The sequence below is a fragment of the Zeus faber genome (genome assembly GCF_960531495.2).
Source record: "Zeus faber genome assembly, chromosome: 19".
In the NCBI taxonomy this organism is placed as follows: Eukaryota; Metazoa; Chordata; class Actinopteri; order Zeiformes; family Zeidae; genus Zeus; species Zeus faber.
Genome location: NC_137206.1, coordinates 7,020,219 through 7,046,999, shown reverse-complemented (window position 1 = coordinate 7,046,999; position 26,781 = coordinate 7,020,219). Strand labels below are relative to the sequence as shown.

The 26,781-nt window shown below is 46.2% G+C and overlaps 1 protein-coding gene across 1 annotated transcript in view; it reads left to right on the top strand.

Moving 5' to 3' along the window:
* Positions 1 to 26,184, top strand: part of LOC307244779 (cilia- and flagella-associated protein 44-like) — a gene marked incomplete at its 3' end in the record, with an annotated part of 26,966 nt that extends 782 nt beyond the window's left edge. The window contains exons 3-36 of the mRNA XM_080020083.1: positions 218 to 320; positions 429 to 681; positions 913 to 1,027; positions 1,142 to 1,306; positions 1,404 to 1,556; positions 1,669 to 1,716; positions 2,591 to 2,690; positions 2,800 to 2,900; positions 3,009 to 3,212; positions 4,254 to 4,364; positions 4,482 to 4,634; positions 5,348 to 5,572; positions 7,176 to 7,318; positions 8,137 to 8,416; positions 8,835 to 8,890; positions 9,124 to 9,286; positions 9,601 to 9,761; positions 10,917 to 11,113; positions 11,975 to 12,134; positions 12,839 to 13,016; positions 15,276 to 15,517; positions 16,583 to 16,701; positions 17,227 to 17,462; positions 17,745 to 17,948; positions 20,090 to 20,273; positions 20,385 to 20,549; positions 21,338 to 21,468; positions 21,916 to 22,032; positions 22,801 to 23,002; positions 24,423 to 24,589; positions 24,680 to 24,814; positions 24,901 to 25,032; positions 25,281 to 25,430; positions 25,894 to 26,184. Coding sequence (XP_079876209.1) covers positions 218 to 320; positions 429 to 681; positions 913 to 1,027; positions 1,142 to 1,306; positions 1,404 to 1,556; positions 1,669 to 1,716; positions 2,591 to 2,690; positions 2,800 to 2,900; positions 3,009 to 3,212; positions 4,254 to 4,364; positions 4,482 to 4,634; positions 5,348 to 5,572; positions 7,176 to 7,318; positions 8,137 to 8,416; positions 8,835 to 8,890; positions 9,124 to 9,286; positions 9,601 to 9,761; positions 10,917 to 11,113; positions 11,975 to 12,134; positions 12,839 to 13,016; positions 15,276 to 15,517; positions 16,583 to 16,701; positions 17,227 to 17,462; positions 17,745 to 17,948; positions 20,090 to 20,273; positions 20,385 to 20,549; positions 21,338 to 21,468; positions 21,916 to 22,032; positions 22,801 to 23,002; positions 24,423 to 24,589; positions 24,680 to 24,814; positions 24,901 to 25,032; positions 25,281 to 25,430; positions 25,894 to 26,184 — 5,544 coding nt within the window. The remainder of the gene's footprint in view (positions 1 to 217; positions 321 to 428; positions 682 to 912; positions 1,028 to 1,141; positions 1,307 to 1,403; positions 1,557 to 1,668; positions 1,717 to 2,590; positions 2,691 to 2,799; positions 2,901 to 3,008; positions 3,213 to 4,253; positions 4,365 to 4,481; positions 4,635 to 5,347; positions 5,573 to 7,175; positions 7,319 to 8,136; positions 8,417 to 8,834; positions 8,891 to 9,123; positions 9,287 to 9,600; positions 9,762 to 10,916; positions 11,114 to 11,974; positions 12,135 to 12,838; positions 13,017 to 15,275; positions 15,518 to 16,582; positions 16,702 to 17,226; positions 17,463 to 17,744; positions 17,949 to 20,089; positions 20,274 to 20,384; positions 20,550 to 21,337; positions 21,469 to 21,915; positions 22,033 to 22,800; positions 23,003 to 24,422; positions 24,590 to 24,679; positions 24,815 to 24,900; positions 25,033 to 25,280; positions 25,431 to 25,893) is intronic.
* Between the last annotated feature and the right edge of the window lie 597 nt (positions 26,185 to 26,781).

The window sequence follows — 26,781 nt, the reverse complement described above, 5'->3', positions numbered from 1 at the left end:
GTGGGCAGCATATGTGGACGCGCCCGGGGACCAGGTGATGAATGTCCATCGCTGGTCAGACGATGATGTGTGCATGTTTTTGAGGGGGGTCCTTACTGACGTGAGGTGGAGGAAACCCCATGTGAGCACAGGGAGAACATGCAAATTTGCCGCATTCCTAATTTTAAATTTGAACTTCTTTTTGTGTGTGTGTGTGTGGATGTCGTTATTTCTGTAGGCCCACCCTAGCAAGAAGCACTTTGCCGTGGCAGAGAAGGGAGTCCATCCCTACATCATTATCTATGAATATCCCTCACTACGTCCCTATCGCATCTTGAGAGGTTTGTAAGATTGAGCAATAACGAATCTTTCTTTCTACCGTCCCTGCTACATACTGCACCCGCCTGGTCAAATGTAGACATATACTTGATCAAGCATGTGTCTTTCAGATGGTACAGAGTGCGCGTACAGCTCTGTGGATTTTAATCCTGATGGGACGCTGCTGGCCAGTGTGGGTGGTGCTCCTGACTACATGTTGACCCTGTGGGACTGGAGGCAGGAGCTGGTCACGTTGCGAATCAAGGCCTTTTCTCAGGAAGTCTACCGGGTCAGCTTCTCCCCCGACAACCCGGTACAGCTGACCACCTCGGGATCTGGACACATCAAGCAAGTGGAAATTATTTCTTTCAAGCTTTTGACCCAGTGAGCACAGTGGTGTATCATAAGGCAAATTGTGCTGATGTTTTGAGTAAAACCATAAGTACTTCCGCACCTGGATTCATATTCTGGAATTTAAAAAATAAGTCTCTGCAGCACCTGACCCTTTCACTTGCACGTGTTCTTTCTCAATTTAAGTTTACTGTCAGCAAAAGTGAATGCTCCAAAAATACGTATTCTTAAATTATTACATTATATTATCCTTCCCTTGAACAGGTTCTGGAAAATGGCAAGCACGTTCACAGGTCTTAAATTGCAAGGGCTACTGGGAAGGTTTGGGAAGACAGCCCTGACTGATATCGAGAGCTATGTAGAATTACCTGATGGAAAGGTCCGTAACTGTCGTTGCTGTTACTATCTTTTTCTACTTTTAAGTAAAGCAGCAACTTTTTAGTCAAGACTTATGGACCCCCCCCCTTCCATTACCATTGTCTCTATCTGTCAGGTGGTGTCAGGCTCAGAGTGGGGCAATATGCTTCTGTGGGATGGGGGACTGATCAAAGTGGAGATATGCCGCAGTGGTGGAAGGACCTGCCACGCAGCTCCCATTCAGCAGTTTGCACTGGACGAGGGAGAGTTGATGACCATGGGAGCTGATGGAGCCATCAGGGTTGGCTGCCTTTCCCCTCATCCCTATTTAACGGCACCCCACTCTAACCGTGTATTTATGTCAACGATCCTGAATCCTGTCTCTCTCCCTTGTGAAGACGTGGGACTTTGAGGCCATCGACACGGCCGACTGCAACGACAGCGGCGTGTTTGAGATGGAGCCCATGAACGAGCTTGTGATCGGACGCAGTGTCCGCCTCTCCTCCATGGTGAAGAGCGCCCTGCCCGACTCCTCCATCTGGTTTGCTCAGGTCAGAGCGCGGAGGTCGCCCCTAAAGAAAAGTCTTAAAAAGTAGCGAAACAAGTAACATCCAACAAGTCGCTGCCATCTTTGAACGTGATTCCTATAAATCTGCCCTGTAGGATTCCAACGGATGCATTTGGAAACTGAACCTTTCCTTCTCCAATATTGTGAGTTGCTCTGCTGTCCTAAAACGTGCAAGTTGTGTTCGATATGCATCGGGTATCACTCGTGTTACGATCCATGTTTTGAGTCGATGTGTGGTATTTAAATGGTTGGTTTGAAAAAAGTGGCCATGATGACAGGAGCACCTTTCTGAAAATGTTTTCAACTAGAAGCTCAACTCTTGGCGGCCATGTGGGATTAGTGTTTAAAAGTTCGACTATTTTTAGAAATGTCACTCATTACGAGTGATTCGGTAAAAAACATTTGTCAAATTTTCAACTCTTCCTTGTTTGAGTCAGCTGGCGTAACTTCGGGTGAATGAGAGGCAGAATAGTCGTGGCTGAGTTGTGAGTGGAATTCTCACAGGCTGATGCGCATGCGTGACTCGCGACTCACGGATCCTTGTTCAAGAATCGGTTTGGGTGTCGTTGCCTCAGCTTGGGGCACGAGTCTCAGTTCAGCCTGTGTGACTGGCTGCAGTTTCCAGGTTGCGAAGGGACGACCCTTTTCCCCGAGTGACTTACGACGAGTCATTAAAAAAAAAAAATTCGCGATGAACAAATCGTTCGATAGTCTTGCCTCGCTACATGCGACGCTGCAAACATGCATACCACATACTCATTCGTAACAAGTGAAAAAAAGATTCTGGCGCTCTGAAAAAGCAGGTTAGTGGACACAAGCCATGATGCAGACCCTGTTCATTATTTCTATGTTTAAATGTGGGCCATTGCCCAATATGAAAAAACCTGCAAGTTCTTTAGTCAACAACAACAAAGCGAAAAATGCAACCGATAGACATATTGGTCAAAAAGGGGAACGATGGGAATACACTTGTGAAGTAGAAAAACAAAAGATAACCCGAATATTCTGCGTCTACAGACCGACGACCCTGAGTGCTTGTTTCGCTTCCCCGCTGGAGGCATCCAGGGAATGGACGTGTCGGGTGTAAGCCACCTGATGGCCACTAGCGCTCTGGATGGTGAGTGTGTCCTGAACATTCAAATACAACAAAAGCGCTTGCACTGGGCACACAGACTCAAACGCACCAATCGAGTAATCTGTACATTTCTCCGCCGCTCTTCCCTCAGGCTCCGTCAAAGTTTTCGACTTTTTGGCCAAAGGCGAAGTTGCAAGCATCAGATTTAAACAGGGTGGAACCATGCTCACATGGGCTCCATCCTTGGTGTGTGTGTTTGTATTGGAGTTGTCATCTTAACCAAATACTGTCGAGAACCTGTTGAGAGCAAGCTCAATCATTATTATTGTTATTATTTGTGCTTGTGTGTTGGTTCACCAGAAGGGTGGTTTGTTGGTGAGCGGCTTTGAAGATGGGGTGGTCCGCCTGCTGGAGCTCTACGACCCCCCGAGCCTGAGCCTGGCCACCGGACGTACTAGCAGCGAAGACACTAGAGAGCTACACCTCAAACAAGCTCTAAAACCCCACAATGGACCTGTGACGGCCATTGCATACGCAGGCAACAGAGAGATCTTGGCTACTGGGGTGAGGGGATCAAATTAGACACACATTACAGACGACAAGCTGGTTATTGGAACCGACGTCCGACAAGCGCCGTGCGTTGGGGTGGCAAATAGGCCTTGTTGGGGGGACCTAAGGGATCTGCCAGTATGGTAAGGCATGAGAAGTTCATAAATAAGCAGGAGCACGCATGCAGAGCTCTAAACGTGAGTAGTACGATTTTAGACTGAATCCTGTAAACCACTGTCAGATCGATATCATCATTGATAAAGTTGCTAAGAGAGAGCACAAAGGAGAATACTAGGTCAAGAGTATGGTTTTTGACACGCGTAGGGCGCGTGACCCTATACCAGGTCAAAAGAATCAATGAGATTCAGAATGTCAATAGCCAGCCAATGTAAGGGACCGCAAACATGGAAATTAAAGTCACCCTATATGAAAACCCAATCATACTTTGGCAATAAGAGAGAGCAGTTCATAGAATTTGTGTGGAAAGCCTTATTCTGCCGGGGTCGGTCTGCGAACGAATACACAGTACTGGGGCGTAGCTATTTTCCATGAATCACACGGAATCAAAGCGGGATAACGAACCAACAGAAACAGGAGGTAAAATGATTACTATAGATTACTGCTCGTCGACCACCTCAACCGGTTCTGGGCTGGCTTTGTCTGGGGAGAAGATTCTATTAAATTGGTGGATCTCCAATTCTTAGCCGTGTCCTAGTGAAATAAAAGAGCTGCAGATGGTCAGAGGAAATAGTATCTTGGCAGACAAAGGTATTTTTGATCAAGACCTTACATTCAAAAGGCAAGTATATGTGGAATTACAGACTTGAATTTTTTTTCAAGTTAATATACAAGAAAGTAATGTAATTGTAATTAGTTACGTCTAATCTTTCAGAAATAAATGTAATATTTATTACATTATTTTCCATTTCACATTTCCTATTTTCATTTTTAAATTTCCATTTTTTTTCCCTTTTCGAATTTCCAGATCCCCTTTCCAGAATGAACCTTACACTTTATTTAACATTTTTCACATTTATTTTCTCTCTTTTTCTCCAGAGCTCCGACAATACCGTGTTCTTCTTCACTGTCGGGGTGGTATACAAGCCCATCGGCTTTGTTAATGTCCCTGGTCCGGTGCAGGGGCTGCAGTGGTCTCCTCAATCCCATGTAGGTCAACACATATTTTCATATTTTTCAGGTGCTAAATTCATGCATTTAGGAAAAAGAACTTCACATGGTGTACACTGTATGGACTTAAATGTGTGTTGTGTTGTGTTTACCCAGGGCAAAACAACGCTGTTGATTCTTTGTCGGAGTGGCCACGTGGTCGAGCTTGAGCCTCCAGAGCCAGGCGCCCAAAATCCAAGCAAGACCTTTGAGCTGTCTGGCCTCTCGACCAGATGCTTCAAATTCAGAAGCATCAAGTCTCGCATTAAGGTTCAAACTGAGCTCTGTCTCGGATTGGATGGATTGCACTGTCCAATCCATTACTTTTACCGAATTGTAGTCACTTAGGCCTATAGATTGAGGTTATTAGAAAATATTCATTTACGTATAATCAAGTTATGATTCTTTAATAACCGACATGTTTAATTTTTGATTTTAAACTGGTCATTTGACTATTGTGATGGTACAGTAAGTGTGGGAGGAATGGACACAAGGAGATGTTCTTGTAAGGAAATTTTTGACTAACTAGTATTAATGCCTTGACTTTTTCAACATTCCTAGGCTGTCGGTAAACATTTCCGCAGCTTGCAAAAAGTCAGTTTCACTGTTTATTAAAAGAGCTTGGATTGATTAACAAATCAAATTTTAAACAAGTTTAATGTTTAAATAACAATTTAATGAACCCTCATTAGTGCACTACTGTAAATTGAAGTCTAAAGCCCTCACCTGAAAAAAAATAAAAATAAAATCGTGCTCACTTCCTCTCTATACTACGGGATACATTACCATAAGTATTGTTTTAGAGGCAGGTACTAAACAGCCGACCCGCCTTTCAATGTGTAACAAATTATGTTAATACTGTTGTAGGTTTGCATATAAACGTTGTAAAATTGTGATTCTCGTGTGACTATGGTGGGTACAGCTGCATCGCTTGTTAAGATATGCGTGTTTGAATTTGATTTGGGATTTGCTGTGCGTTTCAGAGGGAGGAAGAAATTGCACGCCTCCAACTGATGAAGGAAAAGAAGATGAATGATAGAAAAGAACGGCTGAGCAAGGCAACGGAGGAGGGCAGGGAGCTCGCTGAGGAGGAGTTACACGAGGAGGAAGAGGAGGAAGAAGAGTTGCCTCCTCTCTTCATCCCGGAACCAACAAGTCCTCTGTACTGTGGCTTCTACTCTGAGCCTGGCATGTTCTGGCTTTCAATGGTACGCACAAAACAACAGCGTGCAGAACACTTTGGCTTACATTGTTAAACAAGATATGCATTATTATGCACAGCCTTAATTACAGTTGTTTTTGTTTTTTTTTAACCTCTGCTGTTAGCATGCTGGGCATACAACAGAGTAGTTGTATGCCATTGCATCTAGGACAGAGTTAGTCTGCAAGTGGAGTTCAAGTTCCCAACCTGCAATGCAACTCCTTAATAATTCTTAAACCATCAAGAACTGCAATAACTCTGGCCTGCTGACGACCTCAGGCTGACAAAAGCACAGTTTTCGGTTACACAGAACCATCAGAACTATCTACCAGAACTATCTTACCATATTTGCAACAACTAATCACTACTCCAACAAGGGGAGATTCACCACGGGTGAGACAAGTAAACATAGAACCAAACTACATTTACACAAAAACATAAACATTGGACGACAACATGTATTGAAAAACAGAGTTAATCAGGTCCAGGAAAACTGGGACAGCAATCGTGCACGTGGCCTCTTCCTGTCATAGTTTTGGCAGTAAATGAGGGAGGAAAGGAGAAGAATACAACCAGGAGGGTGCTGGGGTCCACTCCATGGTGTGTGTGTGTGTGTGTGTGTGTGTGTGTGTGTATAAGGTGTCCACCTGTGAGTTTACAGGACTTATCCCAATTGGTTCTGGTGCGTAAGGTCAGTATTCTGTCGTGGCCCCTCCAAACAGCTGAAACCCCACCCCCGAACTCCGCAGCTGCGTAGACACCCCACGGCTTCAGGAAAGCCCTGAGCACCCCGCCCCGCAGCCACAGAACAACCCCGCACCCCCAGAGAAGCCACAAGCCCGCGGAGCAACCCCCACGCCTGGCCCTGAGGGGCATAACCCAGCCCCAGGGAGCACCATGAGACCCCGCACCCCAGGGGCGCACACATACAACCCACCCCCAAGTGCAGGCATGAGACGCAGCCACAGGCACAGGCACGGACTGCAGGCCCAGATCCAGGCCCCGCGTCCACAGACCAACACCCCACCCCACCCGGCCGCAAGCACCGTGCGCCCGTCCACGTAGCAGAGTGTGCTCAGCGCCTGGATGTTAGTTTTGAAAATATGTTGTGAAAGAAATTTGCGTCATCTTCATTGGGGCCATAAATATTAGCTATGGTTAATTTGATGTTACCTACAATTCTGTTTAGGCTGTTCTGGGTCTGATATTATGGTTTTATTTTGATATGGGATACTTTTATCGATCGATATAGAAACACCTCTTTTTGTTGTGTTGTATGATGCAGAAAACATCTGATTATCCCATTTAGCTTTGAGTTTGAGGTACTGGGATTAAACATAATTACAGTTATTGTTGAAATACAACACAACTTACAACTGCTCCATGAATGGCATTCATTCATTAAAATATTTTAGTTTTGTGCTCTCTATTATTGCCACTAGCTAGTAATTGAGAATCTGCTTTGTTTATTACTGGATGCCATCATATTGACTATCAATTACTAACCACTGAGGGGGAAAGCAGGAAGTGGAATTGCCTGGTGGTGGCTTTTTACTCAAACAAATTGTGATGCGTAGTGATTTTTCTATGTCGTTGTGGCCATCCTCCAGGGGGGGTACGACTCGGGCTTCCTGTACCACTGCAGGTTCTCAGAGAAGCAAGACGAAGATCCTGCCCATCGCCAGGACGAACCCTTTGCGTTCCTGCCCCTCCAGAACCTGGATGAGGACCCCATCTGCACCATAACGTTCAGGTAGCCGAACAGTCTCATATAGGCAATGTGTATCGAAAAGGGCTTTCATGCCCTCTTCCCTGAGTCCTGGAAGGTTAGTACTCATAAAACAAACACACACATACAGTACATATCTACTGTAAGGAAACATCCTCTTCGGAGCCGCAATCGAATTGCTGCACCCCTCTGGACCTGCTTGACAGTCTAGATGCCAATGCCTTCTTACTTGCTCTCCAATGTTTCATCTCCCCATGTGGGAAGCCCTATGAAATTCTGGCCGATAGAGCTACCAACTTTCCAACAGGAAAGGCGAGAAGGAATTGAAGGAAGCTTTTGCAGGATTTTAACCTGGTCTCCGAGAGCAGTTTGCAGACACCAGATCCAAAGGCCAGGTGCGGGATGGGGCCTACTGTTGTCCTGTAGCTCCGTTGGCTTCCCTCATGGAGAGTTGGGATGGCAATAGCAGTAAGGATGGATAGCTTTTGAAGCAAGAGTCTAAACCAGGAGGCACAGGTTTTGGGGGCAGCTGTATCAAGGGCTTCTCTGAAAATAATGCCTTTGATCGCCCTTTGGCCCCCTCTTCTCGCTGAGCGCATCTTATTATAATTCCCATCTGTTTATTCCGTTTTTCTGTTGAACAGCATAACGAAGCAGATTTGAACCAAAGAGAAATTAAGGAAAGTCTCAAAAGACTCAAATCAACCTTACTATCCAAGCTACTATTCATTCATAATAAAGTGTAAGATGTGTGATCAGACATTTTAGATCCTAAAGTGTTATCAATAATGTTGTCCCCTCTAGTACAGACACACCTCCAATACCTGTTCCCTGCCCCCCAGCTCTAACAGGCATCTGATGCTCTGCGGCATGCAGTCGGGGTCCGTCAGGGTCTACCCACTTCAGCCCGATGACCACAGCCTCAACTCTATGGAGGCCTACTGGGAGCTGAGTCTCCACGACAACGAGTATGGCCACCTGCGACACCTGCGCTGCAGCCACGACGATCGATTCGTCCTGACGGCAGGAGGTGATGGGAACATCTTCTCCCTCACCCTGCTCCCTCCAGAAGAACTAGAGAGAGCCCTGCACAGCCCCGAGGCCAACGTTCCCTCACCCAGGGTCAGTCGGTCACGGACACATTGTATGATTTTGAAAGGCTACAGCAGTATGGCATAATCCTAAAGATAATCATCCAGTTGCTTGCATTAAAATGCATTAATTGACAAAAAACATACACAAGACCATGACACAAATGGTATCTTATACCGGGCACCACATAATGGAGTGCGTATCAGCAACGCAAAATGTTGATGATCGGTAAGGGTTATCTGCGTAGTGAGGTAAAGGTTAGGCGGGGCGCTCACGTGGGCCTCATAATTGAACACACATTTAGTAAAACATTTAAAATGGTCAACCGGGATGAGTTATTGTATCTCTAGGGGTTATGCACCGCATGAAAATGAATAGACGACTGAATGGTGAATGGATGATGGATGAGTGGAAGAAAGACTAAAGCTCTACAATGACGGTTGAACAGGCGGGTGTCGAGATGGAGGGACACGCCCCCGACATTGAGGACGTGACAGCTTACAGGTCAGAGTCCGATTACAGCCAGTTAAAGAACTACATACTGTACATACACTGTATGTGTTCTATTTACTGTACTTTTTCTGTCAAGCTTATTTCTACTTTACTTCAATGGTTTATTTAGATTTCTCTTTTTCCCTTTATGCATAAAATATGGTGGCCCCAATACTCTCTCTCTCTCTCTCTGTCCCTTTCCATTTCTCTCTTTGACCCCTTTCCGTCGCTGTCTCTCTCTCCAGCATAGAGACAGCTAAGCGGAAGCTGGAGACGGACCGTTTGCTCAGGGAGGCTGAGCTGAAGAAGGCCGAGCGGAGTAAGAAGCTTGCTGCCCTGCGCGGCAGGTTCAGAAAGCTCCTCCAGGAGAACCAGAGGCTGCCCGATCACGTCCGCCTGCCGCGCACGGTATCTCTGACTTATACATTCTTTTATATAAATACATATAAAATCAAACCACACTTTGCTTTGTAAATTAATTACAAATAATTGTAGCTGTTGTTGTTTTTTAATGTCAAACAGTATATAAAAGTGGAGTGTGATATGTGAAGGATCAGTGGTCACATGACACTGAACAATGTGACTGTGCGCTGTGATTAAGTGTACATTAACAACACCATGGCAACCAATGAGCAATTAAGCAGATTCTCACCAATGACTAGTTGGCGTCAATTATGGAGAGTTTGTTTGTTCGCTCCGGTGTGCGCACGGGTCGGGTCCAGGAGTTTGAGCTGGAGCCGCGTTTCCGCGAGGAGATGGAGAGAGTGACAGCCCAGCAGGTGATGGAGGCCAGGAAGGAGATGGCCTGGGAACAGGAGCGCCATCGCATCGGACTCCAGAAACTAAGAGAATGGTACTGCCTGGCTGACAACACCTACTCACTGTACACAAGTACAACGACACAATATCATGCATACGTACACTTATTCACTGGACACTAGACATGTTGCAGTGGCAATTTGTCACTTGGACAACCGATGGTAAGTGTTAAAAATGAACTCATAAATCTGACAAATATTTACAACAATTATAGCATAAAATATTGTAGAATAAATATATAAATGATCTCATGCACTATTTCAAGCTGTCTGTTGACTCTGAATTTCTATGAGGTTTAGAATATGTGTAAAGCATTTTATGACTCTACTGAAGTGCTATCATCGAAGGAATGTGACTCAATTGGCTTAAAGGTCACCACTTATGCACCTTTTCAACACGTTAATATACTGTAGGTGTTACAGACATTCAACTAAAAAAACTCTTACAATAAACAATATTGTGGATCCTGCAGTAAGTAACGCCGGTAACTTTCTGGAAAATGACATCTAATATATTACCTCAGCTATCAGTGTTAGCTACTGCTAGATGGCAGAAGAAACACACAGCACAATCATTTTTTAAACACTTCCATTTCCTTCGTCTGCAGTTTTGTCATGGTTTGGGACGTTGCCGTCAAAAATAAACTTTATCCACTCAGCTCCTCTGTCCTCTGCAACTGGGGGCCGATGTACGCTTTCGACAAAGCTTTCGACAGAGCACTTCCCATGCTTAGCCCTTAGCTTCCACATAATGCTAGTGGGTCCGGCACTTGCGAGAAAAAAACGGCGCTGCTTCACAAAAGTAGTTCTCAAGTCGGAGGTGGAGATACTCAGATCGCGACGTAAGAGCGCGAGGCAAATCTGAACGGCTTGTTGAATCACATGTTTTGTGACCGAGGCTGCCCACAAAAAAACTGATTGGCTTGTCTTATTTCACAATTTGTATGTTGGTAGGCCCATCAGTAACCCAAATTTACGTGTGTGCACAAGCACTGAAAAAGTCAGTTTTTCATAAGTACTGGACTTTTTGGAACTCAGTGGAACTCGATCGGCTTCGGACATGGGCAAAGCGGATTTGGAGGGCGTAGCTCCCGGCATAGGAGGCGGTAACAGTGTGTGATAACAGCTGTTTTCAACTAATAATGGATTCAACCGGTGTAGTGAGTTTACGATGGGCTCCTGTACGTACTCCACTCACTTCCACATGTTTCCCCTTCAAGCTTCAGGGACTCTCTGGAGTGCGACACAGTCACTGTGGTCGCCATCCGCAGCAAGCACAGCGTCTCCACCTACCGCCTGCGGGCCATGACGGATCACGACCGACAGCAGCGGGGAGCCAGCCAGCCAGGCACACTCCACCTGCAGGAACGTAGGCGGTCCAGAGCACAGCCCGGAAAAGACGGCAGCAGAGGGCAAGGTAAATATTTGGTCACCGTTTACCATGTACGCGCCCACCCGCCATTAAAAAATATATATATATAGAATTAAAAAAAAAACCACATCCACAGAATGGTTACTGAGATGATCACCTCAACAGCAATTGCCCACATTTTTTACTTTTGGAATTTCAAGTTTGAATATTTTAATGAGTGTATGAGCCCTGTTCTAATCCTGCCATGACTTTTCCTAAATGCGATCACGCAGCGGAGCCTTTTTTTCTTTGTAATTGTTATGGTCTTGACCAGTTACGACCAGGTTTCTGCAGATGCTACTATTAACTGCATGTGGCTATTAGCACCGGTATTTGTGAATTGGAACGAGGCTCATCTGCATCGAAAGGGGACAATTTTTATCCTAAAGTATACATTATACCTCATTTAAATACGCGCAAAAAGCACCGGCACACAGATGCTATTTGCGTGGCAGTGCAGTTAGGGCTGCATTTCACCGTTTGCAGGTGCTTTGTGAATAAGACGCTCGCGTTTTCTGTTATTTATGCCGGTTTAAAGGCCGCAAAAGAGGCACAATCCTTTTGTGAATTCAACTCATAAATTGGGGAGAGGATAAACACATCGTACTACTCTATAACAGTTTAGCTCTGATAGAAATAGCTACGATTTCTCATATTCAACTGCGAAATTGCGATGGTCATGGAAGGTCAAATATTTCATCCATGAGCTTGATTCTGCTGCATTGTCACCAATGATTCCATATGTGTCTGAGTGTGCGTGTGCGTGTGCGTGTGCGTGTGCGTGTGCGTGTGCGCGTGCGCGTGCGCGTGCGTGCGCGTGCGTGTGCGTGTGCGCGTGTGTGTGTGTGTGTGTGTGTCCCATTACAGAGGAGCATGAAGATCTGTCTGGTGAGACGGTGCCAGAAGACACGTTGGTCGGGGGCCTCAAGCTCTCTGGGAGGCAGGCTGAGAAACTCGGCAAAGCCATGGAGAAGGCTGAGCTTGCCCGGGCCAAGATCGAGACTCGCAAGAAGGAGTGGGATGAGCTGTAAGTATTGCATTCCAGGTATGTTGCTGCCCACCTACCACAGGCGATTATGTGTTCTTTTATTTACTTGAATGTTATTTAATCTCTCATGTTCTCATTTAGTTTTAAGGCCATCTCCAGCAAAAAAAAATTCAAGGCCTGCTTTCCCCCTCAAGTTTTCTCCAGACAGAAAATTGGGGTGTGACGTCATGCGTCACTGGCAACCAGTGATAAACTCAGCAGGTTCTCACCAACACTAGGTTACCAGCTAGCATTGATGAAAGAAAGAAAAAGTGAATGCAGTGACCATTTTTATCTTTCTATATAGACAACTAAGTCACAAAGATCTCGAACAAGTGTGAGCAAATTTCACGGTGAGTGGGCGTGTAAAACAAGATGTACAGCATTGCAAATGCACATGACACAAAAAAAACATTCCATTCAAAGGGTTCAACAACAAAATCATTCTAGAGGTGTCCTTTGAATATATGAGGTCTATGTCCTGAGATTTTTCAATATCTAAAAATCTAAATCGGAACTTTTACAATTTAAAATACCTTTAAAAGTGTGAGTTTGATTCTTTGTTTTTTGCTGTTGTTTTTATTTGAATGTCTAAGCTTAGATCCAGAGCAAAATTCCCACGCTCGGTGCAGTTCCCGGAACGGAAACCGTCTAAAGGAGTCATTCCTTTGCTGAGCTAACGCAGTCACACTGACGTCTCTCAGTTACGCAGAGAAGCCGGATGAAGACTGCGAGGACCCGGCCGACGTGCAGGCCATCCAGCAGGCCACGGAGAACATGGGGGACTTTAAACTGAAGACGGCTCAGGACTACACAGTACCCGAACACCTGAGGATGAATGCAGAGAAGAAGAGGATGGAGCTGGTGATCCTAGAGGAGCAGGTGGGCCTGAACGCTCCAGAGGAAAACCACTGGAAATAAGCAATTTAATGAACACTCATTTGGTGCACTTCAAAGCCTTGAGCTTGTCAAATGGAAAAAAATAAAAATAAAAAATAATAATAAACAAATAAATAAATAAAAATAAAATAAAAAAACACTAATGAAAATCAGAAAAAATCCCACTCCTCTCAATATGACGGCTATGGCTATATTACAGCACGTATTGTTATAGGAGCAGGTACTAATAACAACTCATCTGATCCTATTTGTAACCAATTCCATAAATTCTATAGTGATTTTTAGGTGCATACTAATAATATTAGGAACTTAAACCCAGCAAGCACCTGTATTTCAGCTCTTAGCTCTAAATTCCTGTCAGAAGCCCTTTTAAAGCTCATCTTTTCATACATATGATTTAAGTTTGATTATTTTCTTTGTCTGGGTTTTTTGAATATTTATTTTTTTAATAGAGTGAATTTTTTTTAAAAAATTCACTCTATTCATAAATCAGAATCAGAATCAATTTTATTTTGTTATTTATACTTTATTTCGCCAGGTGCACCTACATGTACTAGGAATAAGGCATGGTGAATATTGGTGCATGTCTACAGATGATTAGCATTACAAATAAAAAAGCTTAACAGTCTGAGCAAAAAAATCAAAAAATTAAATACAGCAAAAAGTAAGGAAAATATATTTTATATTTTGCCAAATATTCACAAATTGCCGAAAAACACAACAAGAATAGTCAGATATATTAAATATACAGAATATACAATACAATACTATGCACAAGATGGGTTATTGGTATAGGTATAAATTATGAGGTGAGAGAGAGAGAGAGAGAGAGAGAGAGAGAGAGAGAGAGAGAGAGAGAGAGAGAGAGAGAGAGAGAGAGAGAGAGAGAGAGAGAGAGAGAGAGAGAGAGAGAGAGAGAGAGAGAGAGAGAGAGAGAGAGAGAGAGAGAGAGAGAGAGAGAGAGAGAGAGAGAGATATGTTGGTGAGCCCCACTGCCATGGGGTAGAAACTGTTCTTGTGGCGCTAGGTCTTGGTGCTGATGCAACCTCTTGCCAGATGGTAGAGTTTCAAAAGGGTGGTGTCCGAGGTGGGAAGGGTCATCCGCAATCTTCCTCGCCCGCCTCAAGGTCCTGAAGGCGTGCAGTTCCTGGAGGGAAGGAATGTCACCGATCACCTTCTCCGCAGAAAGAATGATCCGCTGCAGCCTGCCCTAGTGATGGAGGAGGTGGGGATGGACTCGGTGATGGTGGTGTAAAAGTGCACCATCATTGACTGTGGCAGAGGTGCTGAGCAATTGTGGTGCCCGGGAAACAAAAGGGCTCCACAGTCTTAACTGGGGAGTCGCATATGGTGAGGGGTGCAGGGCTTGCCTCTCCTGACGTCCACCACCTGTCTGTGACTGTCTTCAGAGCATTGAGTTCCAGGTTGTTCTGGCTGCACCAGGAAGCCAGGTGGTCAGCCGCCCATCTGTAGGCAGACGAGTCGTCATCCTCAGAGATGAGTCCGATGAGGGTGGTGTCGTCTGCAAACTTCAGGAGCTTGACAGATTGGTAGCCTTGGGGGGCGCCAGTGCTGAGGGTGCAAGACATGCTTCCCCTGGCTTCACGCGGTGACTCCTGTCCATTAAGAAATCAGTGATCCACCCGCGGGAGGAGTAGGGCGCGCTCCGCTGTGAAAGTTTGCCCTGGAGGAGAGCTGATGGTGGTGAATGCGGAGCGGAAGTCCACAAACAGGATCCTGGCGTAGGTGCCAGGAGAGTCCAGGTGATGGAGGATGAAGTGGAGGGACATGTTGACTGTGTTGTCTACAGACCTGTTGTCCTGTCGGCGGGGGTTGGTGATGGACTTGAGATGATAGGTGATTAGCACAAGGTGTTCAAAAGTCTTCATTACAACAGCGGTCAGAGCGACGTATCCGTAGTCATGGTGTTAAGGGTGTTAAAATTGCCTGTGAACACGGGAGATAGTTGGTCTGCACAGTTTTCAGCATGGAATGGGAGACATCTGGCTTAAAAAATAAAAACCTTTTGAGAAACACTTCTTAAAGAAAAATCATTAAAACATGGTGGTCACTGATAGAAACGTGTATCTTATTGTATACACAGGTAGATAGTGTTTTGATTTTTTCCATATTTTAAATCCAGTTATTTTCAATATTTGATGTTCAAATGGCCTTTTTTGCCTTTGTCTGCAATTCTTTTCCCATTTTATTCTAATTCGATCGGTCAATTGATCCTCTCAGATCCACCAGAAGAAGACTGAGATGAACAGGCGCATCATGGTACTAAGTGACAACAAGGTCAGCCTGGTGTCCCAGCTGCATTCTCAGGCCCGCCAGCTCCAGCTGGTGCAGCAGTGCTTGGTTCCACACCTACGGTGCATTCCCCCTGCCCTGCCCAGCCTTCGGCCAGAGGAGGTCCCGGGGAAGAGGCTGCAGTACAGCCGCGCCACCCTGGAGCGCTACGCTGCATTGCGGGCACAAAGGTACACGAGGAGCCTCCTCAGCTCTCTGCTTTAAACGAGGTTATTAAAGGATTTGTTTGCTATTTTCAACCCAGGCCCATTTATAACTGTTTGAGAAAATTCCACTCTGCTTCATCTTCTCAATAAGCTTAAATGCAGTCCGGTGGGGCGAAAGTATAAGCCTTAAGTCTCTGAGGTCCCCAAAACATGTATTTGAAGTTTTTTGCAGATTATGAATTCCAGCCCTCTAACTGGCCTTTAACATGCATGTCTCTCCTGCTCTCGACGGCCTGTTTCTGTGTGTGTCGCTTTTAAATGGAAATGAGCTGCTGCTCCCCACACACCGATCCTGAACTGATTGTGGCTTGGGGGGGTGTTCTCTATATCACGCTGTCACACACAGGGCCATTTTTAGTGCATTCAATTAGAAAACGGAGGAAATAAATACATCTACAATAAAAACACAGCCGAGCGGAGATCTCTCTGATCCTGTGTTTTTTTTTTTTTTTTAAAGGTTTCAAATACGAGAGATTTTACGGGAAAATATTTAAATGGGAGGACAGCAGGAGAGAAGGGAAAAATACGTGAGAATCCCAGGAAAAATGCTTGGGCAAAAAAAACACATAATGTTAGCGTGTATAACAGATTTGCGCTTTTGGCTGCACAAATGCAGCCAAAAGCGCAAATCTGTAGAAGTTACAAAGACTTAGTCAAACGCCCCAAAGAACGGTAAAATGTGATGTTCACAACCTTTTCTTTTTCACATGACATTTATATGACCATATGTGATACGACATCTGTTTATGTACCTGGCTATTTTTCGGGATTGATGGTGTTTGAGCAGCATGTAGCTCTGGCATGTTCGACATGTTGGACCCTACCACAACCATAATGTTTGTGTCGCGTCCAACACATCTGAGGGCTCGGTTCCACTTGTCGTTTCAATGCGACTTTTGTGATCCAATCACGCCATGACGCGTCAACTGTCCGCTCCCTGGACACTAGCAGATCGGATCGGAAATCACCAGTGATCCGATCAGCCACGTCCTGAGGTGGCCTGGCTCACACTGTGATCGGATTTCTTAGGAGTGTGGACAGCCACAGTGTGGACAGATTGCTGGCTGCGTCAGCAAACCACGCCCGCATGCCCTCTAACCCCACCGATCCTGCCCAAAAACGCAACTCACAGGAAAGTCACCGGTCCGGTACAGGCGGGTGTGCTGGTGCTGGAGATGCTCATGTAGAATCGCACGTAGTTGCTCAAAGGAATCTTTTTTCGAAGTTGAGCACCCTGCCGGTGAAGGTCTCGCATGTGTTATACATGAGTTTGGTGCTTGTCTCCGCTGCACACTCTTTAAAATTGCCTTACCACTAAATATCATTTTGAGACATAAAAATAAAAAATTTTCTCGTTGCACCCATATCCATTTCACCACTAAGTAACTTTGATATTAGGTGGGAACACAAGATCCGACCCCAGATCTGGCCACAGAGCTCGCATTGAAGTGTCAAGTCATGTAACTGAGCCATAACATGCTTGGGCCTTTCCAGATCTCCGTCATCTCTGATCATCCAACACTTCCAGGTCATACATTATTCTTGTTTCAAAAAGGCAACCACAGTGAATCCTAAAGTGCACTTGCTTTTCGCTGACTTTAAACGCATTTCATTGTTGGAAAAAGACAGATTTACATTTTTTGCTTTGTCTCCCAGCAGGGGGCACACTGTAGAGGAGGAGGAGGGGGAGGAAGGCCCCAGCCTGCTCGAGCTGCTCGAGGGAGAAAGACCAGGAGGGGAGGGAGAACAAGAGGAGACGAAGAAAGAAGAAGAGGCGGGGGAGAGGGCAGAGTTGGTGACGGCGCCAGAGGTGGAAGGAGAGGCGCTTACCGAGCTAGAGAAGGAGATCAGGAGAGAGCAGGAGCTTCTGTGGATGTACGAGCAGGACCAGCTGCTGGAGCAGGTCAACGTTTGTCTGTACAAATGCCTGGTTGTTGGTGTTTCATAGCCATCATTCAATATTAATGTTTGTTATGATTCTGTGGTGTTGTATTGTGATGAAATGAAGCTCACATCAGATCATGATGCACAACTTTGTGGTCGGGATGAAAGATGAAAGAAGGATATGATCCTGGATTTCTCCCCCCCCCGCCCCAAAAAATACGCCTAGGTAAGAGAATATTTGGATTTCTTTACTTGTGTTTTTCTTAATTGTGTGTCTTGCTCCTCCCCACCCACTCCTCGCCCACAGATGGATGCAGCCATGTGGCGTTTCGACGCCGAACTCCTCCTGCTGCGCCACCAAAAGCTGAGCCTGGACTGCCAGATGAAGCAGGCCGACCTGAGGCACATCGCCCTCTTCCAGGAGCTCCTGCTGCTCCTGGAGTTCGAGGAGCGAGAGAGCACGCTGCAGAGGACGCTGCAAGAGCGCACCGCGGAGAAGAACGACGTCAGGGTGCGTGGAGCGCCACCTTTTCTCTGTGCTATGCTGCCGAAATTGTTGGAAATTTTTTATTTGGTCGGGACAAGTCGTGGAAAAGTCAGGGAATTGTACCTCCCGTACGGTGAGCAGACCGTTATCCCAGTTTCAAGCTGGGTGTCAAATATCTGTAAAACAATGAAAATGTCCCGGTTTTCAACGTTCCTTATCAAATTGTCCCAGTTTTCGCCAACAATTAAAATCATAACAATAATGATGTTATACTTGTTTTCAGCGCTCACGCAGACGTTTAGGTTTATCATGTTCTGTCCCACTCATTATTACCGAACCCAATCAACAAACATAAACAATGCGCCGCGCGTCTGAATTCAACACTGATTCGTCTGTATGTGCGTCAATCAATCAATGAGTCATTGTTGAGGCTGTTTCTAGTTTATCATCGTTGTTTGTTAAAAACAATGTGCACATTAACAAATACCTTATCTTTTTGTTTTGAAAGGTATCTGACAATTACGTTGCCCCTGAGAGCTCAACGCACTGCAACTTAAGAAAACACCTTCACCAACATGACATATGCGCAGCATTTAGAAAATGGCTTAAAAAAACGGTGGATCTATATTAAAAGTTGTTTTTTCTATTTATTAATTGCATGGAGGAAGCAGATGGAGGATTTGGACACGGCGGTGTCACGTGGTGCGGTTGGTCTGTGATAGTTGTGAATTCAGGTTATTACTTGTATACATTTTTATTTATAATTACAGACAAGAAATTATTTTGTTTAATATGTGTTATTGCAGATAAATAAGTGCATCCAGTGTGGCTCACTTCTGTAATGTGGTTTTACGTTTGTGTTTTCCGTTGATGCGTTTGTGTTTTCCGTTGATGCGTTTGTGTTTTCCGTTAATGGGTTTGTGTTTTCTGTTAATGTGTTTGTGTTTTCTGTTATTGCGGTTGTTTTTCATATTTGCAAACCATTTGCAGCAGTTCATTCGACACATCTGGATCTGCAGCGCGTTTTCTAAACGCTGCGCATGTGTTGTCATATTGGTATCGATGTTTTCTTAATTTGTTTGTGTTTTGTCTGTTTGCATGTGTTTTCTTACCTTGCAGTGCGTTGAGCTGTCAGGGCTACCGTAGTGCAGTCACTAGGTGTGCTACACATGCATGAACGTGCGGTACACTTAAGGGTTCCCAGTTTGGGGGGGTTTCAAAATGTGGTCACCCTAACCTCACGGGCGGCCTAGCTAGCCGGCTGGCTTTGAAAAGTGCTGCCTTTATAAATAATCGATATCTACCGATGCCAATGGTAAAATTGAGACGCGGAACATGGACGGTAGAACTTAATTTGGGAGACAGGAATGTTGAGTTGACCAAAACATCAACAAACTAACAAGTCAGTACTTGTCAGAAACAAACTTCTGACCGTCCGATGACACTTTCATCTGCAACTGTGACTTTGACTGGAACTGTGAGCCTGGGCACGTTATTGGGGTTGCACAACTACCGATTAGTACTGACTTGTGAAGGATTAGTTTTCTAGCGAACAAATCTTCGAAATGAGTAAATAGCTGTATAGTATCACTGTTAGTCCCGCTCACTCAGTGCTGCCACCAGAGGAAGGGAGTGTATTCCAACCAATTGAATGGCTAATTTAACTACGTCACGCCATTCAACCTCAGCTAGCAGCAGTCGACTTGTCTATGCAGCCCCTAGTGCAGTGGTTCTCAAACCTTGCTCAGGAGTTTACCCCCTGCAATATATTTTTTCAGCTGAGTTTCCCCTTCACTGGCATTGGGGAAATTTTTTTTTTTTTACATAAATGATGTACTACATGTGTTATGTGTTTTTTTTTTTTGTGTTTTTTTTAACATTATATAACCAAGATTTTCAAACCCATTTTTTTTTATTATCGGAGTACCCCCTGCAGTACGCCTAGGGGTACGAGCAACCCCATTTGAGAAACACAGCACTAGTGTATGCCCTGTCAGCAACATCAACAAGAACGAGCTGGCAGAAAAGGAAAAATATAATATGCTTCTGTAATTTTGGATAAGCAAGGTTTGTATAAAAGGTGTTTTGCGGTCTCTCGAGACAGGAAACATACTGTATACCTTCGGGTGTGCGACCAAACTGTCTGTTCCGCTGGCTTTCACCAGAGTGGGCTGAGCGAGTGCGGCGACCGCCTGGAGCTGAAGCGGAGCAGCGTGGCCAAGCTGCAGGAGAGGGAGAAGACCTTGATGAGCACCTTTCAGGCCATGCTGGGGGGGAACAACCCCTTCAGCGACTTCCTCACCAAAGTCTACAAGAAGAAGATCAAACGCCCCAAGAAGAAGGAAAAAGGTACCGTAGAGATGAACTCGGCCCAAGCTTACTGTACGTGCGTGTGTGTGTGTGTGTGTTCTAATTTGAATGCACCATGAAATGACAACCCCTCCACGTGTGTTCTTACAGAGACGGAGGCGGAGGACAGCGAGCACGACTCAGACGAGTACATGGAACGGTATGATGATGATGATGACGACGACACTGATGAAGATGACGACGACAGCGATGATGAAGATGACAGTAATTCGGAGAGTGGGGAAGCCCCCACGAACGACGGCGTCTGTCCTCCGAGTCAGTGCCTGCTCGTTTCTCCCGTCATCTGTTCCAGTTTAAAAGACACTTCAACTGTTTTGTTTTGTTTTGTTTATTATTTCATGTTTATCCGTGCCACTTGCTGCTGCAACGCATCAACAAATGGACAAATTGCGAATTTCTTTACTTTTTTTTTTATGTGTTGCTGACTCCTTGCCATCCATCTTATTTCATCATCATCATACATCCGATGCTTTTGCTTCTCGTGGCCAGGTTGAAGCCAGTTTAGTTTCTCGGCACTCAAGAGTGCCGGAGTGTTCCGCAAGGTTCACCGGCAAATGCCCCTCACTCTCCTGTCGTCCCCTGTCCTGTTATCTGTGATATGCGTTATCAGCGATTTGTGCTTGTGCAGTGATTCAACATGCAGGTGCAGTATGCGATTCGTGGCGAACCCCCTCCGGGTTGTGTGTGTGTGACCCACCGTGACGGATTGACTGATAGGATTTAGCATTTCACAACCCGTTTGGACGGAGAAATTGCTCCTTTGCGATGCCTGAATGTTGTAAAACAGGGGAGGCAGAATTTGAATTTTGAAACGTTTGGGGCGCAATATTGCCTTGTTAAGGTGGTCATCTATGAGATTGTCTGTGTTTCGGGTGGATTACGCTGCAGGTCCCAGAATCCCATGTGAAACAGCAAACTTTTTTTTCTACGTCTGGATTTGCCCTCGTCTTGTTTTCCAACGTGGTTCAAATCTATCTCTGTCGAATTTGAATTTTCACGTTGAGTAAAAATGACCCGGTGTGTATTATTTTTTGTGTCTCAAGACTGTGACCCGGCGTTGTTTGAGAAGACGATCCAGCTGCGTGAGCGACGCCTGGACCTGCAGGAGCTGCTGGCGGAGGAGAAGCAGAGTTCCGACGATCTGAAGAGGGATTACGACGCCCTGAGCAGGAAGGTCGCTCTCCTCTCTCAACCCTCTCTAGCATTTTTCAGTCTTGATTTTTTTCCCAGTGACATCGTTTCTATCTTTAACAAAATGTCAGATATTGGGTGATTCTTTGAGGTTGTGATATGAACAGTGAGAGTATAAACTGTGGGAACTGATGTTTTAAAGAGGTCTGGCAAAATACTGAACCTACCCTTTAATATGAACTTATGGCAGTGTAAATACTGTTAATGTTTCTGCTGGGGAAAAAAACGTTGTATTGATTATCTCCCCTCTACTCCACTACTAAGAATGAATTTCTCAAATTGTATTATCACCCACCCACTTTACCCCGACGGTCACATCCAGAATATCATCAATGTTGTGAATATTGGATTTTGCCACGAGCCCAGCTTTAAATCCTCAGTTGCACGTGCTTATAATGTCTTGTGTGTATGTGTGGGCGTGGCTCTGCAGGTGAAAGTGGTGCAAAGCGGCGTGGAGTCGGCGCAGGAGAGGCTGGAGCTGTTTAACAGGGAGAAACAGCAGAAGCTGAACGAGCTGGACGTGGTCGTTCCTCTCAGACTGCACCAGGTGCCACGCCTCTAAACGTGCTGTGCTGTGCTGTGCTGTTGCGATGCAATATTCAGTCTTTTTGAAATGTTTTTTGCAGCAGATCCACACCACACCGCTTCTATCTCGTCAAACCACACCCTTAGAAACCTAAATATACTGTACTTCCCCTCTCCAGCCTCTTGCTGTAGGGCCTCAAGCGGATGTTCTCATTAACCCTTTTCCTGGTAAAAAAACCCCAAAACATTCTTTGCGTTTTGTCCGCTGACAACTTAAAACACCACCCGAATGAAAATGCTTCAACTGCGAAAATGGCCTCGGTCATCGGAAATCAATGTCCGTACCTGAGTTTAGACTAAATGATGTATAAACTCAGGTACAGACATTGTTTGTCGACAACGGAACTCCTCAAGGAAGTGTTATGATAATCTTCTGCATAACACTTCCTTGAGGCGCCCTGTTGTCAACTAGATACCTACTTGATAACGTATTCCCAATCCTTCCCTGCCTTTAGACCTACCTGATAGAAAATCAAATTTGTGTGTCTTTCCTGCACTCCCCAATTTGTCATGTTTACATTTTTGATTGAAAAGCCAACATTGCCAAAGCTGCTTCGCTGTTGGCCACAATTTTGCTGGTATGACCAGGGCCCGAGATAAGGCCAGCCATCCAAATAACGCTCCCCCCCTCCCTTCACACACACACACACACACACACACACACACACACACACACACACACACACACACACACACACACACACACACACACACACACACACCCTTCCAGATTGAGTTTGTCAATGACGGCTCTCTGCCCCGGGACCTGAGCCCGGCGCTGGTTCTGCACCAGGGAGTCCCACTGGGCCTCCAGCAGCGCATCAAGGAACTGCACGTGGAGAAGAGGCAGCAGAGGGAGATGTACCGCATGGCCCGCCAGCATCACGCACAGCTCCTCCGTGACGGCAGGGACATGGAGGTCCATATCCAGGGTGAGCCAGCGGCGCGCGCGCACACACACACACATACACATACACACATAAACATACACACATACACATACACACGCGCGCACACACACCACACAAGTGGGAGATGGATCTGATTTCCAAGTTGCTTGCTAACCTCCAGAGCCATGTTGCTCCTCGTAGCTCTACAAGGAAGGGGCGTCTGTATGGGGGGTTCTGGTGTTGATCACCCAATCTCCGTCAGCCCAAGTGTCAATGATGTGCTGCCACCAACTACAGGGACGTGGATCGATCTACATGCTCCCGTAGAGACGCAGAATTTTCACATCATTCCTGATTAATGAATTGATCAATGGTAGACATCTGTAAAACACTTGATGATCCGATAACAGAAGAGCTCCAACTGATTCTAGATTTAAGAAAAATGTGCAAACATAAGCAATATTTTGACTGTCAAGGCAAGGTACTTTCAATATTCCTCCGCTGCAATCGCCTCGGGGGCTGAGGACGAGTCGCCTGTTTTAGGTTGTTGCAAGGATATCAATGAATGTGAATATGTGCACCGGTGGATCGGCTGGGACAAGGTTATAATTCCTTCAGGGTGTGTGAGTTCCAGTACAACGGTAAGGCGAACACTGGCTAGTCTGTCGTTTTTGCAGTTCAATTCATTGTAAGGTCAAATAAATACCTCGCTCGTCTTCTGGGTAATGAGCACACGGAGAGCATATGGTGGGCATCCATGAGGGCCGGCCGTCTCCTTTGGTTCCCTCTTGTCTCCTCTGAGTGGTTTGTAGCAGTAAGCCGACATCAGCCACGCGTCTTGGGACGTGCTAATACTGTGTTTCCACTGTTCTTGTTTGGCTTGAACACCAAATCATCCATTGTTCCACGACACGAAATGTTCTATCCAACAGATGAACGACCGCCTGTCATTTGTCAATTTTTTATGAATGAAAAGCCCAGCGGCCATTACGGACGCACGGGATTCCCCCCGCGGAACAGACCGACGGTCGTGGGTGTGGGGGGGTGTAAAGGCGCGGTCATCAGTGTCAGTGCTGCTTGTGTTATTTCTTTTTTTGGGGTTCACTCTTACAATGGAAGATGACAGTGAGAGCGCGCCAACGACCTGTACGGCCACGTGTCATGTGTTTACAAATTTAGCTTCGTCGACCACAGGACCGTTTGAACACGGGCCGGACCTAATGAGAAATGCGACAAAGTACTAACTTGCCCTTGAATCGGACCGAATCCAGCGAGCTACGGGCGTGAAAGACCTCAGTTTAGGATGACATGCTCAACCTCAAAGGAATATGTATTATTCTGCAGTGATCCGTTCGAGCGAGGAACCATGTTTCTCTATTGGGACATCTAAGGCTCCTCTATACACTCTTCTACATATTGCGCGTGTGTGTGTGTGTGTGTGTGTGTGTGTGTGCGTGCGTAGAGCTGGAGGAGCACTGTAAGCAGTTGATGGTGCAGAGGTTTGGGAAGCTGGTGGACCTGGATGCCATGCAGACTATGACGGCCGACAGGTGCATCCAGGAAGAGAAGCTGAAGCAAGAGAGAGGCCAGAAGGTGGTTGCCCTCGCCAAGGACCGCAGGCAGTGGGAGGTACGTTCCTGTGGGCACCCGGGCGTGGGAGCGCGGGGTGTGTTATTATTTTGGCGGGCTTCCGTGCATTACAGTGTGCGTGTTTTTCAGGACAAAGTAGATCAGAGTCATCATGCGTTGATGGCGGTGACCCGAGGTCAGACCGAGCGACTGGTCAGACTGAACCAACTCATCTGTGAGAAGAAGATGATTAACGATGAGCTCAAAGCCAGGCAGAGGAAAAATGTAATGAGTGTGTGTGTGTGTGTGTGTGTGTGTGTGTGTGTGCGTGCGTAGAGCTGGAGGAGCACTGTAAGCAGTTGATGGTGCAGAGGTTTGGGAAGCTGGTGGACCTGGATGCCATGCAGACTATGACGGCCGACAGGTGCATCCAGGAAGAGAAGCTGAAGCAAGAGAGAGGCCAGAAGGTGGTTGCCCTCGCCAAGGACCGCAGGCAGTGGGAGGTACGTTCCTGTGGGCACCCGGGGGCGGGAGCGCGGGGTGTGTTATTATTTTGGCGGGCATCCGTGTCTGAAGAACTTTGAATTTGAATTGTTCATTTGATCCATGTAAAGTGTCTGTGTGTGTGTGTGTGTGTGTGTGTGTGTGTGTGTGTGTGTGTGTGTGTGTGTGTGTGTGTGTGTGTGTGTGTGTGTGTGTGTGTGTGTGTGTGTGTGTGTGTGTGTGTGTGTGTGTGTGCGCATGTGTTCAGGCGAAAGTGGAAGAGGCTCATCAGGCGCTGATGGAGGTGACCCGGGGCCAGAAGCAGCGGCTGGTCAGGCTGAATCAGCTCATCTGTGAGAACAAGAAGATTGACGATGAGCTCAACGGCCGGCAGAGGCAAAATGTAATGGGAGTGTGCGTGAGTTGGGAGTCGGGCACGGGTGTGCGTTCGCATGGAAGTTTCATAGTTACCTGACTGAACTTTTGCCACAAACCACCTAGATTTACTGACATTTTCCCCGTTTCCTCGCTCTTCATCCACCAACAGTGCTGTGGGGGAGCTTCACTGTTGCTGTGACTGTTGCTTCTAGTTGTGCTCATACAGTATTAATGCTGAAGATTCGGTGGTACTCCCCTTTTACGTCCCAATTTGTCGTTTTTGATGAACAGATATTGTGAAATACATTATGTGCAGCTCCTTCACGTTACCGCTATCATAAATTCTTCGCCCAGCGCGACAACAATGTGTCCACGGGGTTCGTGTGGGTTGTGTGGTTCCACGCCGACTTTATCCGTTTGTTTGTCTTTCTCCCTTTTCCTCCGCTGCCCCATGCCCGCCCGCCCGCCGGCTTGTGCGTGCGTGCGTGTGCCTGGGTGGCCAGTTCCAAGTTCAGAAGTGGGTGGTGGAGGAGGAGGAACTACAGAGGCTGCGACAGCTGCTGAAGGCCCAGTGCCAAGAAGCGGATGCCCTCAAGAAGGGGATCTACATGCTGTCCCGCAAGGGGGGGAACATTGTCGCCCCGAGCCAGGCAACAACGCCCCTTCTGCCACCGCTGGCCCCTCTGCCTACCCAGGCCTCCACCAGCAAAACCAAAAAAGACAAAAGCAAAAGGAGACTTCATCTCCCCAGGCTGGGCCAAGAGCAGCCGTACACCAGCAGCCGTTTACTGTAGTGGCTTAAAGGGCAGGAATGCAATGATTAAAATTATGCAGCACCAGAGCCATGTGCACGTCCACAAAACCCTTTTTCCCCTTTACCACAAATTCCAAACAGTTTCCTTGTGGATTTGAGACAATTTTCAGATGTAGGGGAATGATTTCAAACAGCATAATAAACATTTATTTGACCAGCATGTGTTCCCAATCATTTATACCCTGGGCTTCGGCTAGAGGTTAGTTTCTGAGGTCAAACAAAAAACATGTTGTCCCCCTGGGACCCAGTGACTAAGGCTCTCTTCCAGAAGGTTTGGCTAGCCCTCAAGCATTTTCTGCCCTTCTTGGAAGACAAGCACTTCCTGGTATAATCGGACACTCGTCCACATCATATCAGCCACCGAGGCCGAACCAGACCAGTTGCTCAGCAAATGCTTATGTGGTCCTTTTCTCGTCTGACAAGTCTACGAGCAATGCGCCTGCCCGGCATGTGAGGCAGCAGATTTCCTGTCCCGTCAGAACTCCCTCTCTGGAGTGGAGACTGTTCCAAGTGGACCTGTTTGCCTTCCTACAGAGTCAATGTGGCCTTGCATAATCGTGCAGCAACTGCCATCTTG